Source organism: Littorina saxatilis, linkage group LG1 (assembly GCF_037325665.1).
Source record: "Littorina saxatilis isolate snail1 linkage group LG1, US_GU_Lsax_2.0, whole genome shotgun sequence".
NCBI classification, from domain to species: Eukaryota; Metazoa; Mollusca; class Gastropoda; order Littorinimorpha; family Littorinidae; genus Littorina; species Littorina saxatilis.
Genome location: NC_090245.1, coordinates 88,066,796 through 88,081,187, shown reverse-complemented (window position 1 = coordinate 88,081,187; position 14,392 = coordinate 88,066,796). Strand labels below are relative to the sequence as shown.

The window sequence follows — 14,392 nt, the reverse complement described above, 5'->3', positions numbered from 1 at the left end:
TGTGTTTAAACATTCAGAAAAATAATTCTTGGATATGGGAATTTTCAGAAAAAGACCTGCCTTTTCTCAGCTCCTTCTTTACAGATTTTATTGCCCCTTTTATTTAACAATTTAATTTGTCAGGGAGCATTGGTGAACAGTTTTTTTCAATTTTGGTTATTGCATGGTGTCTGTTTTTCTTTGAAGCCCAAAACTTCTTTATTTTCCAAGGAATAAGCATGAAACTTATAGTGACAAAGCTTAAGGATGTGTTCATCAGTAATTATTTCATCAGATTTTATCGAAGAAAAAAGGTAGAAAAATATAAGGCTAATAGTCCCTCAAACCCTCTTATTGTTTTGGTGAGCCCTTCTTGTCACTCCAGTCCCTGACCCTAAAGATAAAACATTGTGTAAGGATGGATTCCAATTGTAACGTGACAAGAGTGTTGCAAATTGTTTTGGTAACTATTGAGTTGTGAATAATGTTTTGTTTATTTGGATGTTGCATGCTGATAAAGTAGGCTAGACACTAGAGCAGAACTGTGTGTGTAACTTACCACTAGTTTTGCTGTCTTGTCACTGGCACCGTAGGCATCAGTTTCTATTTGTGTGTTGTAGAACGAAGAGGCTATAAGGGTAAGTTGTCCTTTGTGGTTTGTCTCAGTCACTGCACATTTACAATAATAATATAACTGTTGTTTGTTCAGTACCTCCGCCAACCCTTGTCCACCACTCACATGTCCCTGAGTACCCTGCTAATTTCTTTGTTAATGTTAAGGTCAGCTGACATTTGAATTAATTAACAGGGTCTGCATTTGGTTGTCCGAACATGTGAAATTCCTGTTGCTGTTCCTTCTTCTTTGATTTTGTTGGATGGTTGGTTATTATTGTTTATTGTTTTTGTGGGAGAGTGCAGTTTGCTTTGGAGCTTGTAATACTAAACCAAACTGTTTCAGACTAATATTGCGGCTGAAATTTTAGAATGTCTGTCTGTCTTGTGGTGTGCAGAGCTAGTATTAAAAGCTGTCTAACATGTTTTGGTTTTCTTGCTTTCATTAATGCAATTAGTAGAGCTCTCTTTTAGCCTTATTTTTGTATCTTATTGTCTTCCCTTTTTTGGTCTTTTTTTTATTATTTTTTTTACAAAAGTACTATATTATGATATATTTTTTGTATTGATCAGATATTGTTATTGGCTGATTTTGATTTTGAAGTTTTTCTTCACTGAATTATTGTAATTGTAGCCTGCTGTACTTTTTGTGTGCCTTTGCTTGGAAAAGAGTTATCTCGAAGATTAAGTTGCGCTCCTGTTCAAACATCCGTCACTGTCAGCTCAGCCAATGATGTCTTTTTATTTAATTTATTATTTATTTATTTATTTATCTATCTATCTATCTATCTATCTATCTATCTATCTATCTATCTATCTATCCATCTATCCATCTATCCATCTATCCACCCATCCATCCATCTATTTATTTATTTGTTTATTTTATTCTATTTATTTATTTATTTATTTACTTTTCTTTTTCTTTTTTTCTTTTTATGTTTTGCCATGTAAAACAGTTTACATATGCCTTGAAGGAGGCTCACTCACCGTTTATAAAAACATCAACACTTGTTGTTGTTGTAAGTGAGCAAAAAAAATCAGTATGCTCTTTATGGGTGTGAAAATGAGGATTTTCACTATCTGTTTTACTGTCTGAAGAATTGTGTTGACACATTGCTTAAGTAGTGAAACACATGCGCTTACAATGTCAGAAAGAAACTGCTGGTTCTGGTCTTTTCGTGCTACAATAATTTATTTTTTTGAGAGAGGATTGGTTACTTTAAAGTTCATTAGTTTTATTTGATGCTGATTGTATTTGTGATGCCAAGTGTGTGTATGTTGGCAAATTTCCAGTTTTCAGTTTTCTTGGTTTATTAGTTTCCTCCTTTGTTCCATTTCTGTTAGAAATGTACATTTGTTTGTGTGTGTGCGTGTTTTAGTTTGTTTCTTGAGTCTTATGTATTGCAGATTATGTGTGTATATATGTGGAGAGTGTTTCACACTTTCTACAATTACCTTTACATTGCGTATTTTGTCTAATCAATGATTAAAGAGAATTAAAAAAAAGAATGTTAAAACAAACAAAGAAAAGACCCTGAAGTAATCCATCTAGAACTTTGAAGTTGTCATTTTCTCATCTTTAATGATTTTCAGTTTTAGCTTCTTGTTACAAGGATTTAAACACCAGAGTTTAGTATTTGTCAGATGATGTTGTTAATTTTTTTAAGCACCAACTTTGTGGATCAGGTGTTATGGTGTTTGTTTCTATTGTGTATTATCAGTAGAAAATGGAGGAAAAGACAGTGCTGTGTTCATAGAACTTTGTTTTTGTGTTCATTCATAGGATCTGTAGTGGGATATTTGGCTGGGAAAGTGTGTTACGTTTGTGTAAAATTTTCCCAGGGCTTTATTTGACTGTGGCTTTTATTTCGGTTCACTTTAAGTCTCTGAAGGATCTGTTGCGAAGCATCCTGAATGCCATGTGAACTCTGAATAGTTCATCTCGTACACTAACTATTAAGGACATTGCAATTCATTTTTACTGTCACTTCATATGAACAGCACTATTAACATCATTCCGTTCACATTCTTCACTGATTAGTGTAGAACCCATTTTCCTGTAATCCTTACATGTTCCCCCTTTTTCTTTTCCCTTATTAGTCATCTGGGCTTCAGGGAAGAAACCAGGTAAATAGAAACTGCTGTGTTTTGCATTTATCCGCTTGCAGTGCTGCACAAAATTTGAATTTTGAAAAAAAATGGAAAAAAAGTACTTCATTGTTTTATTTGACACACCATTATAGTTCCGAAAGAATTTTTGGTTTTTGATTTCAGTGTGTCTTTTTTTTTCCGTCTATACGCACATTATTAAAAAGTTCTAAGTTGACTTTTTCATGTTAGCTTGGTAATTTTTTTTTCTCATGTTTTTTTCTTTCTTCCTTAGGTGTTGATTTTGAAGTTCTGCAATCTTCATTGATTGTTACTTTTTGTCTTTCTGGAAGTATTTTCCATTTGTGAATGGGTGGAATTTTCTTAGTTGTTGCTCAGTGTTTTAATTTTTAATTTTTTTTATTAGACAACATTCCAATCACGCACTGTTAAAATTTTGGGCTTGGCTGTGGGTTAAGGATTTCAGCATCTTTATTTTCTAAGCTTGGTAGTTGAATAGAAGACTTCATGATTGCTTCAAAGGGAGAACTTGAAGACTAACATATTGGCGGCTAACGTAGAAGTGCATATTTAGCTCATGAATTACTGCACAGAACAAAGGCTCTACCTTTGCATCTTTGCAGAAGAAATGCAATTTTAACATACATTTCACACTTTCACTTTAAGGAGATGAAGAAATCAAATTAAAAGTAGTACTGTGTACATACTGCATGGGATTTGTATCCTGATATAAGGCTGGAAAATGTGTACATGTATACATTTATTAATCAGTCAGGAATGGGTGACGGAGAGTACCAGGGTGGTAATGACCCATTTCAACCCCATCCCTCCACTCTCAGATATCCAGGGGATTTATGTGCTATTGCAGTGGACAATTTCTTTTAGGACCCTCAATTATAATACTCCTTTTTTGAGGATAAGATTTGCTGTTTAGTTGGTACAAAGCATTATTTTTGTTCTGACAGCATGCAATTAAAGGTTGCAAGCAGCAAGTTAATGTCTGGTGATAAAAAGGGAATTAGGGACAATGGCTTGAGACTTTAGAGTCTCTCAGCAGTTTGCTTTTTATTTATTTATTTGTTGTTGTTGTTGTGTGTTTGTTGTTGTGTTTTTGTTTTTTAATTAATGGAGAAAAAAAACTATTTTGATTTGTATCTACCCGATGCCCCTCAGACACTTGCTCCTTTCCAATCCAAGCCTCCTTCACAGCTTCCTGACTGGACCATCACAAGTCCCCACCCCCACCCTCCTTCACAGCTTCCTGACTGGACCATCACAAGTCCCCACCCCCACCCTCCTTCACAGCTTCCTGACTGGACCATCTCAAGTCCCCACCCCCAAGCCTCCTTCACAGCTTTCTGACTGGACCATCACAAGTCCCCACCCCCAAGCCTCCTTCACAGCTTCCTGACTGGACCATCACAAGTCCCCACCCCCAAGCCTCCTTCACAGCTTCCTGACTGGACCATCACAAGTCCCCACCCCCAAGCCTCCTTCACAGCTTCCTGACTGGACCATCACAAGTCCCCACCCCCAAGCCTCCTTCACAGCTTCCTGACTGGACCATCACAAGTCCCCACCCCCAAGCCTCCTTCACAGCTTCCTGACTGGACCATCTCAAGTCCCCACCCCCAAGCCTCCTTCACAGCTTTCTGACTGGACCATCACAAGTCCCCACCCCCACCCTCCACAGCTTCCTGACTGGACCATCACAAGTCCCCACCCCAAGCCTCCTTCACAGCTTCCTGACTGGACCATCACAAGTCCCCACCCCCAAGCCTCCTTCACAGCTTCCTGACTGGACCATCACAAGTCCCCACCCCCACCCTCCACAGCTTCCTGACTGGACCATCACAAGTCCCCACCCCCAAGCCTCCTTCACAGCTTCCTGACTGGACCATCACAAGTCCCCACCCCCAAGCCTCCTTCACAGCTTCCTGACTGGACCATCACAAGTCCCCACCCCCACCCTCCTTCCCCTGTACACACTTGCACATGTCCTTGTGCATAAATAGCAATGCATACAATTTAACAGAATAACCTCACCTCCAAATAGTTTTGAATTGCAGTACCAAAATCACGCATTTAATTTGCACCTTTTTATCAGAAGAGTGCTTGTTGCACGCTTGCACAGAATTTGATTCAGAATTCTTTTTTTTTTTTTAACCCTTCTTTGCTTTTGGTTAGAGAAGCCAATGAGCACTGAACACTGAAACCCACCCGTACCTCTACACACACCTATGCAAAAAAAAGCAAACAAAACCAAACCCAACAAAATCCAAACATTTGCTTGAACAAACAGATCTTTTATGCTTTCACTTGTCTTTTGATGACTATTTTTGTAGTTAATGGGATGTACAGTATATGTTCACATTTATAACTCAAATGTTCATCAGTGTTTGTCTTGGTGGCTTGGGGGGGGGGGGGGGGGGAAAGCAAATTTTGATGAAAATGCTTTTGTAGAGAAGTAGTCATTCCAGTAGCTTTGTTTCGATGCATTCGATTATCTTTTATTTTATCTACACATATATCAGTTGTCAGAACAGGGGGGGGGGGGGGGGGGAGGAGGAGGAGGAGGATGGAGGGAGCGAATGGAAGGCTTATAAATCAGCTAGCAGGTTTGGTGTCAATGAGTGCAGGTGCATTATTCAGCCATGGATGATTTATCTCGGATACCTTGCCCCTTATATGTTTTGTGCTTCTCCTGTTGGTGTTTGTAGAGACTGTGTCCATTGGTGGGGGGAGACCCAGGCTTTACCCTTCCCTGAAACATTCCTCTTCTTTACCTCTGGTTGGAGTTTTATTAAGTTTAGGATGCATATAATTATGCCGTTTGTGTAATAGGCCTGATTGCATATTAATCAGCTTACAAGAAAGAGAGAGAGAGGTTTGTGCTGTAATGGATGACAGTGATGACTCACGCCAAAAGAGCAATTAATTAAGAGTGAATTTTGTGTAACAAAACAGAAGATGATTACTTGACTGTGTATATATGTGTTTGTAGTTTGTGAGTTCGTGCCTAGTCACAGACTATTGCTTAATTGTTTGTAAAGTTTCTGAGATTAATATAAATCTTGTGATGAACTCTCACCGAATCGTGGATGACTCACATTTCACTGCCCTCCTTGTTACAGAAGCGGCAGTGGACGTCCCCCGCGGCCTGAGCCCCAAGGAACGCAAGCCAGAGTTGGAGGTGGAACCCAGCCCAGTGGTCAAGGCTCCGCTGGCCCACGTGGAGAACTATGCCGAAGAACAACTGCAGCAGCAACAGCAGAAGCTGCAGGCAGCTGGCACAGATCTCATCACCTCCACATCAGTAGCCACGACAGCCGCCACCGCTACTCTTCCGTCCAGACTGAACGGACAGGCGGTGAGAGACGGGGTGGAGGGCGCCCTGACTGGAGCGGGAGACGTGGACACCAGCTTCGACACGAGCGCGTACCAGCCCAACATGACGTACTACGAGGATGAAGAGGAGGAGGAGGATTCGGAAAAAGGCAAGCCCAAGCCCAGCCTGGAGGAGCAGATCTCGCAGCTGGATGCCCAGTTCCACAGCAGCGAGCAGAACCACGTCCCAGACACCCCCACCAGCCCCACGCCGCCTCAGGCCGTGGCTGTCAAGAAAAAGTCTGGCGGCCGTGGCATCTGCTGCGCCCTGTTCACATCCGTCTTTGTGGCTCTCCTGCTCTTCGCTGTCCTGTTCTACGTCCTGTACTTCTCTGGCTTGAAGCACCCCATGCTGACCGAGGCCAGGGGTCACCTCAAGTTTTTGGAACCAACCAGAGACTTTGTGGCCAAGCAGGCAGCGAACGTTGCCAAGCTCTTCAAGAAGTAGACAGTGAATGCCTGCCATCTGATTTGTTCGCAACACAGTCGTAGGGGGTTGGAGTGCTGTCTGCCACCAAAAGAAAGAGATGGGGAAAAGAAGAGCTCCTGTACCAGTACACAGAGGGTAGCTGATCATACACTCCTTCCTCTCTGTTGTGGAAAACAAAGGGAAGCCATCTCAACACCTGGTTGAGTTACTCGCCCTTTTCACACTCCACCCCCTGTCATCCTCAACATAAACTTTTTTTGTGGTTTCTTTTTTGTGTGTGTAAATTGATCATGTTTTGGGGGAAAATAAGGCATTGACTTGGTGTTGATTGACATATCATGGCAATAAACATCTCCACTTTTTCTGCGCCTTGGAGGTAACTCTCTCTCTTATAACATCTTACAACAAATTGTTGTGCTGTTTTGTTTCATGCATTGAGAGAGACTTGTTGGTAGTTTTTGAAGTGGAAAGTTGACGGGAGAAAGCAACAATGCCAACATAGTTTAATTTTGAAAAGTGTAGGATTTTAGGTATGACTGGGCATTCATTTATCATTATTTGTCAAGTTCACTTTGATGAATGCAGGGAGCATTTATAATCTAGCAATTTTTAGCTGAAAATTCACTATCTGTTCAAGCCAACATTTTCGTTGCAACTTGTTCTCATTTATGATGTATGTACAGACTGTTAAATGCATATCTACTATTTTCTTAACACCGACTACTGCTTTTTAAAAAGATGTGTTATGGCTTGATTGAATCCAATGTTTTGCTATAGTAGAAGATACAGTCTGATTTGGAATGTTAATTAGCCTCGGAGGATATAAATATTATGAAATCTTTTTTCTGCTGCTTATACATACTCCCCTTTTCTCACACAATAGAATTATGCAAGAAAAAAAGCCAGTGTTCTGAAAGCTTGGTATATGTTCTGAAGGGGAAAATATTCATGTTAAGCTTGCATCTGTTATATATATCATTCCTATGTCAATAATGAACTGATGACAGTTTCACTTTGTTGTAAGTGTTGTGTGTACATTTGCTTTTTAACATGTTTCAGCCTTATCATTGTTTAATTCATGAAGACTGAACATAAAACCTCAAGTCAAGCTAGGAAACCAGCTTGAACGTTGTGTTCACAAATTGTTGCGCACTTTTCTGATCACTTTCAATGTCCTATTTATTCTCTGAAACAGTAACTTATGCACATGCAACAGGAAAGGTTCAAACAGCATCGTTTTTGTTTTTTAACTTGTAACGTTATTAGGGTTTGCTGCTCAAGATTTTCTTTCACTTTCAAGGGAGACTACCCATAGCTGAATAACTGCTGGAGAAACGCATGAGATTGACTTCACTGTGACCGTTAACATTTTGAAATATCTTGGTTATCAGGACATGTAAAAACTCACCCAACAGTTCTTTTCTTTACAAGATTGTTAATACTGCAGTGCAGTTAGTATAAGTGATAAGCTGTATGCGCTAGTTAGGCTCTACATTTTCAGTGAATGACACAGTGAGTGTAGCGCAACTGAATGTACATGTATTATCAAGAGATTGAATTTCATGGTATGGTTAGCAGCCATTCATTGTAAATATAGGATAGTTGTGTCATCATTAAAAGCAAGTCAGCTGTGTAGCATGAACACCAAATAATGCAAAAGCCACATATCAGGATATGTTTGCATCATTATGCATGAAGCATTTGTGAATATTTCAGCCATGTCACATATGGTAGAGCATGTGTCACCCCAACACATTTTCCCTAGCTTTTTACTCTCCCCCAACCCTCACCCGCCTCATCTGCTAGAGAGCCCACTAATTATATACCACTGCTGGTAGGCTGCTCTTTTCGATGACTTGCATCACGTTATTTCACATCCCAGCACTGTTGTGCTAGCCGAAAGTGCTGTAGTGGTAGCGATGCCAATGTTTTGTAAGCCGTTATTTTTCGTCAGTGGATGAGGGTCATAGTGTTGGATTTATGAAAATTCTCTTTAAAAAAAATGTAAAAAAAGTTTTTCCAATTCTTTTTTGTGCTAGGTGGATTCCCAGCTTTTGTATACTCTTTATTTCATGCACAGCTTGTGTTTACACTGTAGTTTTAGGGCAAATATTTATTATTTAGTTCAGCTTATTCTTATTTATAGCTACGAGTAGCGCTGATGGACTAGTGTAATTCAAACCATTTGGGACCTAGTATTCTCAAGTACGGGTAGTATATCCAGTCAGTGAAAGACTGTTGTGTAGCTCTCACTGAAATCAGTCAAGGAGAACATGTTTTTTTCTTGTTTGTCTCACCCTTATGTCAACTGCTGATATTTTGTTTTTTGTTTTGTTGGAATGGAAAGCAAACTGAACAAAATAGAATGGAAAAGAAAGAGATGAAAACATAGCTGAAAAAAGACGAGAAGTGTAGCACTAAAAGTTAAACAACTTGGACAGGTAGTAGGAAAAATAAGAAGAAATCTGAACATGCCTAGAAATTGTCTGCATTTCTCTTCCTGCCCTAGCACCATACGGTTCAGAAAGAAAGAGCTGACATCCTGTTAGAAGTTTTAACTGGAAGTAAATTAATAAACTTTGTAAGTGCAATGACATCTGAAGACTACAGGTACCGAAAATTGAAAGGGAATGCTCTTACTCTTATATCTAGGGTCATGCTCATTGCAAGATTTGGTACATGTATAAATATTACATTTGTGGGGGTGCCATACACATTGTTACAATATTGTTTTGCATCAACCAATGCAGATAACTCAAGAGTCTGTATGATCCCTGCTTAATAATGTAACACCGGCAGGCTTCCTTATTTTAAATTAGCTGTAAGACAAGACTGGGGGTTGGGTGGTAGTGAAAAGCTTGGTAGTTTCTTGTGAACTGACCAAAGGGCAAGGCACTAATGTGATGTTTGTGGTTTAGTTTGGCTGTTCAACAGGAATAACATGACTGTACTGATTGGTCTTCTCTTCAGCTGGCTCACCCCTTCTCCCATCCCTGCCTTAATAAGAGGGTGAAATATCTCGGAACATCTTCCATTTCTGTCAAAAGTCACAATGATTGAACACAACTCATGAGCAAAAGAACGGAAATTACCAAATACTCCATGAAGGTTAACCTCTGTCGCATGACTACAGATATATGTACCGCGGAGATTACATACACGCTAAAGTAGATTTGGTCTTAGAGCTGTTTACATGTGCTTGTTATGCTTGCCCAGTTTGATGTATTGGTAGATTATAGTGCTCAGTGAGATTACATGGATTTTAAGTTTTACAAGTCATTTTGATCAAAACTTGTTTTTGCTTTCCATCTTTGAAATCACAAACCACAGGATTATTTTGTACATTTGTCCCACTTTTCAGTAGTGCTTAATTTTTGCTTTGTGTGTGAAGTTAAATTTAAAGTAACATTTTGAACAAAGTTCTTGCAGTTGTTATGAGATTCATACTCCTGTTGTCTTTGGGAATACCTTGCATGAAAAATCAACATAAAAAAATAAGGGGGGGGAGGGGGGTAATCTTTTGTCTATATAACTCTGCAACAGAAAGGATGATACATGTACTTCATTAGCAGTTGGTAGATATACACCAACAACAAAAAGAAAATAATGTTTTATGTTTATCTTACCCATACATAATTGTCATGATTATCTGCCATCACTAAGGAAAGGATTATCTTGAAATTGGCTGGGTATTTTAACTATTCTTATTTCTTTTCTCACATTCAAATGAATACACAGATTTAGAAATCTCTACATGTATGAAACCTCCTGAAATGTGTGTCCTTGTTTTGAATGATCTTGTGCAATTCCTGTATGATGTCGACACATTTTGTTGATGTTTTACCCTCTAGTTTGTTCACCTTTTAAAACTTTGACCCAGACTTGTCAAGGATGGTAAGTCAAAGTTGTTGTACAGTGGAACCCCCCTTTTAAGACCTTCAAAAGTCTGAGAAAATCAGGTCTTAAAAAGGAGGGAGTCTTTAAATGGGGGTCAATTTACAGAGGTTATGAACAGAAAGTCTAAGAAAACAGGGTCTTAAAATGGAGGAAGTCTTAAATTGGGGGCGGGGGGTCTTAAAAAGGGGGTTCCACTGTAATAGTGATCAGATGTATTGCTGCATGTTCATATTGTTATACAATTGTGTATAGATCTCACACAGCTTTTTGTACATTGAGCTTTCTAAACTATCACGAGCAGTGCTTTTAGTGCACAAATATTTTAGTAGAGAACAAAATGAATTGTGTTTAAATAAGCGCTGATTTCCATGCTAACTTACAGGAGTGAGGGCATAGGAAATAAGAAATTTACATTTTTACCGACGAGAAAGTTTCACGAATTTAATGTTTGATATCTGAGCCAGTTTGGAGACCAGGCGCATAGGTAAGAGTTTTTAAGGAATTGCATGTAACATTTTGATTACATGTACCTTGTCTACAAGCTGGGCAAGGTTGTAATAGATATGAGGCGTTGTCCATAGCTCTCATTAACTTTTGTTGTTGTCTTTTTAAACTGAACACTGTTAATAATAAATTATAAAAGCATGTTTATATCTTTAGAAGCACTCTAACCCATCAGTGTAAACACATTTGGAAAATATTGCCAAAATTATAGATTTTTATCATCGAGTAAACGGTCAGAACTGGATTAGGCTAGAGGCTTGCTAATTACTGTTCAAACGTTTTTAATGTGAATCTGTTGAGCATTTGCTCTCCTGGCTTTTAGGTTCTGTCTGATTGATGTTAGTTCCGGTGTAAATTTGAGTTTTGTTGTTTTGTTTGTCTGATGTGAATGAACAGCTTTGATGGTAAAGTGAAGTTTAAGTATTGGAAAGGACAAACATTTCTTGAACTTATTTGCAGTTAAGCATTTGCATTTGAATACAGATTTTCATTCTTTAGTGTTCATTTATGCATCAAAGGAGATTAAAAGAAAACTAAAGGTACTAGTGCAACTTCTGGCTTGCAAGGGATTTCACAATATTGCCCATGAGCTTGCCACCAATTTTTAGCAGATCCAGATGTCTTGTTTTTCCTTTTACTCCAACTGCCAGCATGGCACATCACTTTGCTGTCTTTTATCATGATTTGCCTTGGCGCATAGAAAAACCATGGTATACATTTTGTGATTCTGAAAATGAACAAATTACTTGGACATTTTTTGTGTGTATATGTATTTCATTTTGTACCATAAACTTCCTTTTTTATTGTTTAACTCAAATTTCAAAATGGGATTTAAAAAGACATAGGCGAGTTGGTTTGTATTTTTGCGTTGCTGAAAAATTCCACCATTACATGTCAGTTCATGACAGAGAAAGAATTCCATTTGAAAGTGTTCTTGCTTGTTTTGTGTTCTTGCTTGTTAGCTGCAAGAAAAGCTGTATATTTAGTTGTCCGTTGTCTCACATACATTTATGTACAAATGGTTGCGAGTGTTTGGTTCTTGAATTCGTTGTGTGTTTGTGTGCATGGAAATGTGTATACTAGCTAATGATTAACCATATAGGTGTAAAAGTAAAACACAAGTGTCCATATGATAATTTCTGTGGAGTTTCTTTTTGTGCAAATTTTCTTTTTGCCATTTCTAAAATGTAAGGACATACATAAAGTCGGAATTCAGCTGTGAGGGTTTTATACAGATCAAGGTTGGAATAAAACAACAAAATGAAATGCAGATGTGTCCAGTAGAATTTGACAGAACTAAAAGAAAAAAAGTTTGAACTTTTTTCAATTGCACAAAAAAATCAGTTGCAACATTTTCCCCCTGAAATGAGAAGAATGTGGCTGTGATTGAGTACTATCAATGGCACTACTGCATTTTTGTTGTAAATATTCAGGCAGGTGTGTCGATCTGGGCAGTTTTGCCCTGCATTTTGCAACGGTTTGGGCTAGGACATTAACTTCTGCAGCATAATTGCCTGTGTTTATGTTCAGCCATTTTTTCTTTGCTTGTGCTTTATAGATGTTTAATCTCGCTCAAATGAAGTTGCATGCCACACTAGTGCTGCGCTATCTCACGTTACATAGCTATCAGATCTAAAAGGCAGCTTTGTAGTTAACATGTTTCACTTTTTTTGGAGAAACCATAGCAGAGCACTTTCTACACCTAACGCAGTTTGACATAAAATAAATGCCTTGCTTCTTTTTTTGTGTGAAAACAATAAACAAACCATGTTACAACAAAATCAATGTAAATTTTTTGAACAGATATATCATCAGGATAGTAGCTGTGAAAGGAAAGGACAACTTGCAATTTTCTGTGACAATGTATCTTATCTTGTGCCCGAAAGACCTGAACAGAAGATATGTGACTGGGTGTACAGTATCTAGCCAGGGACCAAGCAGTTTTTTTTGGTTTCTTTTTAAACGCAGTGACCCCCTTGGTTTCGGTTGTGCTTTTTACACTGTTTTACTGTAGCCTCTTCAGTTGGTTTTGCTCCTTTACACTGGAAACACACTTTGCTGTCTAGAGATGGGATGGCCTTTTTGTGCTCTATGGTTTTCAATAAAAGAAAGTTATACAAATGTATGGTTCTGTGTTAGCTTCATTGAGTTGTTGGAGACTTGCTGTGACTGTGAGCAATGCTTGTAGTTTGTTGCTGTTGCTTTTGGTGTGTTGCACCTACAACTTTACAAGCATGTCAAACAAGGCAGATTACAATGACATTTGGAAAAGTGTTTACATGGTCAGAGATGGCAGTGACGGAATTTTTGTGCGTGTTTGAACAATAAATATCAGCGAGCACTGAGAAGGAAAGCATTACGTGGTCACATCAAGCCTGCAAAGATTTGTTTGACAACATTTTTCACAAACTTTACAGAAGCGCTGCACTTTTAAGCCAAATGTGAATGCCTGCTATACCTGGGATGAAAGTTGTGTTTATGTACCTGAAAGATCTGACAAACAAAGGGAAGTAAGCTCTCAAATTGCATGTTGCGACCCATCTCGCCATCGGCGCTTTTCCGGAAATGACCTGCGCATTGTTGGAATTCCAACAATGACCACCATTGTAGGAATTCCAACTTTGCGCTACGCGATTCTAGAAATGTACCGCGCGCATAGTGAGAATTCTGCTCTTTCTTAGAATGCGATGTAAAATTATACAAGTCATGTTGGCATATGATGATCCTTGCGTTTTAAAATGATCAATGCTTAGTCTCAAAAATGCAGATGCATTGTATAACACACCAAACCAACCGAATTACAACAAGAAGGGCAAAGCCCATACGACTCACATGCTTGACCTAAACCTAGCAATGACATCATACACTAAGAACTGCTTTACACATTTTTCCTACCAAAATACATGTGACCTTGACCCAAGGTCAAGGTCATCCAAGGTCATGCAACACAAAGCTGTTAATTCAAGACATAGGAAGTACAATGGTGCTTATTGGCTCTTTCTACCATGAGATATGGTCACTTTTAGTGGTTCACTACCTTATTTTGGTCACATTTCATAAGGGTCAAAGTGACCTTGACCTTGATCATATGTGACCAAATGTGTCTCATGATGAAAGCATAACATGTGCCCCACATAATTTTTAAGTTTGAAACAGTTATCTTCCATAGTTCAGGGTCAAGGTCACTTCAAAATATGTATACAATCCAACTTTGAAGAGCTCCTGTGACCTTGACCTTGAAGCAAGGTAAACCAAACTGGTATCAAAAGATGGGGCTTGCTTTGCCCTATATATCATATATAGGTGAGGTATTCAATCTCAAAAACTTCAGAGAAAATGTGAAAAATGTGAAAAATAGCTGTTTTTTAGACAACATTTATGGCCCCTGCGACCTTGACCTTGAAGCAAGGTCAAGATGCTATGTATGTTTTTTGGGGCCTTGTCATCATACACCATCTTGCCAAATTTGGTACT

General features: G+C 38.7%; 1 protein-coding gene across 7 annotated transcripts in view; it reads left to right on the top strand.

Annotated features, from left to right (window-relative positions):
• LOC138983051 (FERM domain-containing protein 5-like) overlaps positions 1-13,043 on the top strand; it is a 93,984-nt gene extending 80,941 nt beyond the window's left edge. For 4 of the 7 annotated variants that reach the window (XM_070356496.1, XM_070356457.1, XM_070356483.1 and 1 more), the window contains 3 exons: positions 600-617; positions 2,692-2,718; positions 5,835-13,043. In XM_070356496.1, coding sequence (XP_070212597.1) covers positions 600-617; positions 2,692-2,718; positions 5,835-6,535 — 746 coding nt within the window. In that variant the 3' untranslated portion in view covers positions 6,536-13,043. The remainder of the gene's footprint in view (positions 1-599; positions 618-2,691; positions 2,719-5,834) is intronic. The other 3 variants (XM_070356463.1, XM_070356476.1, XM_070356488.1) reach the window with 3 other exon arrangements.
• Positions 13,044-14,392: the final 1,349 nt, after the last annotated feature.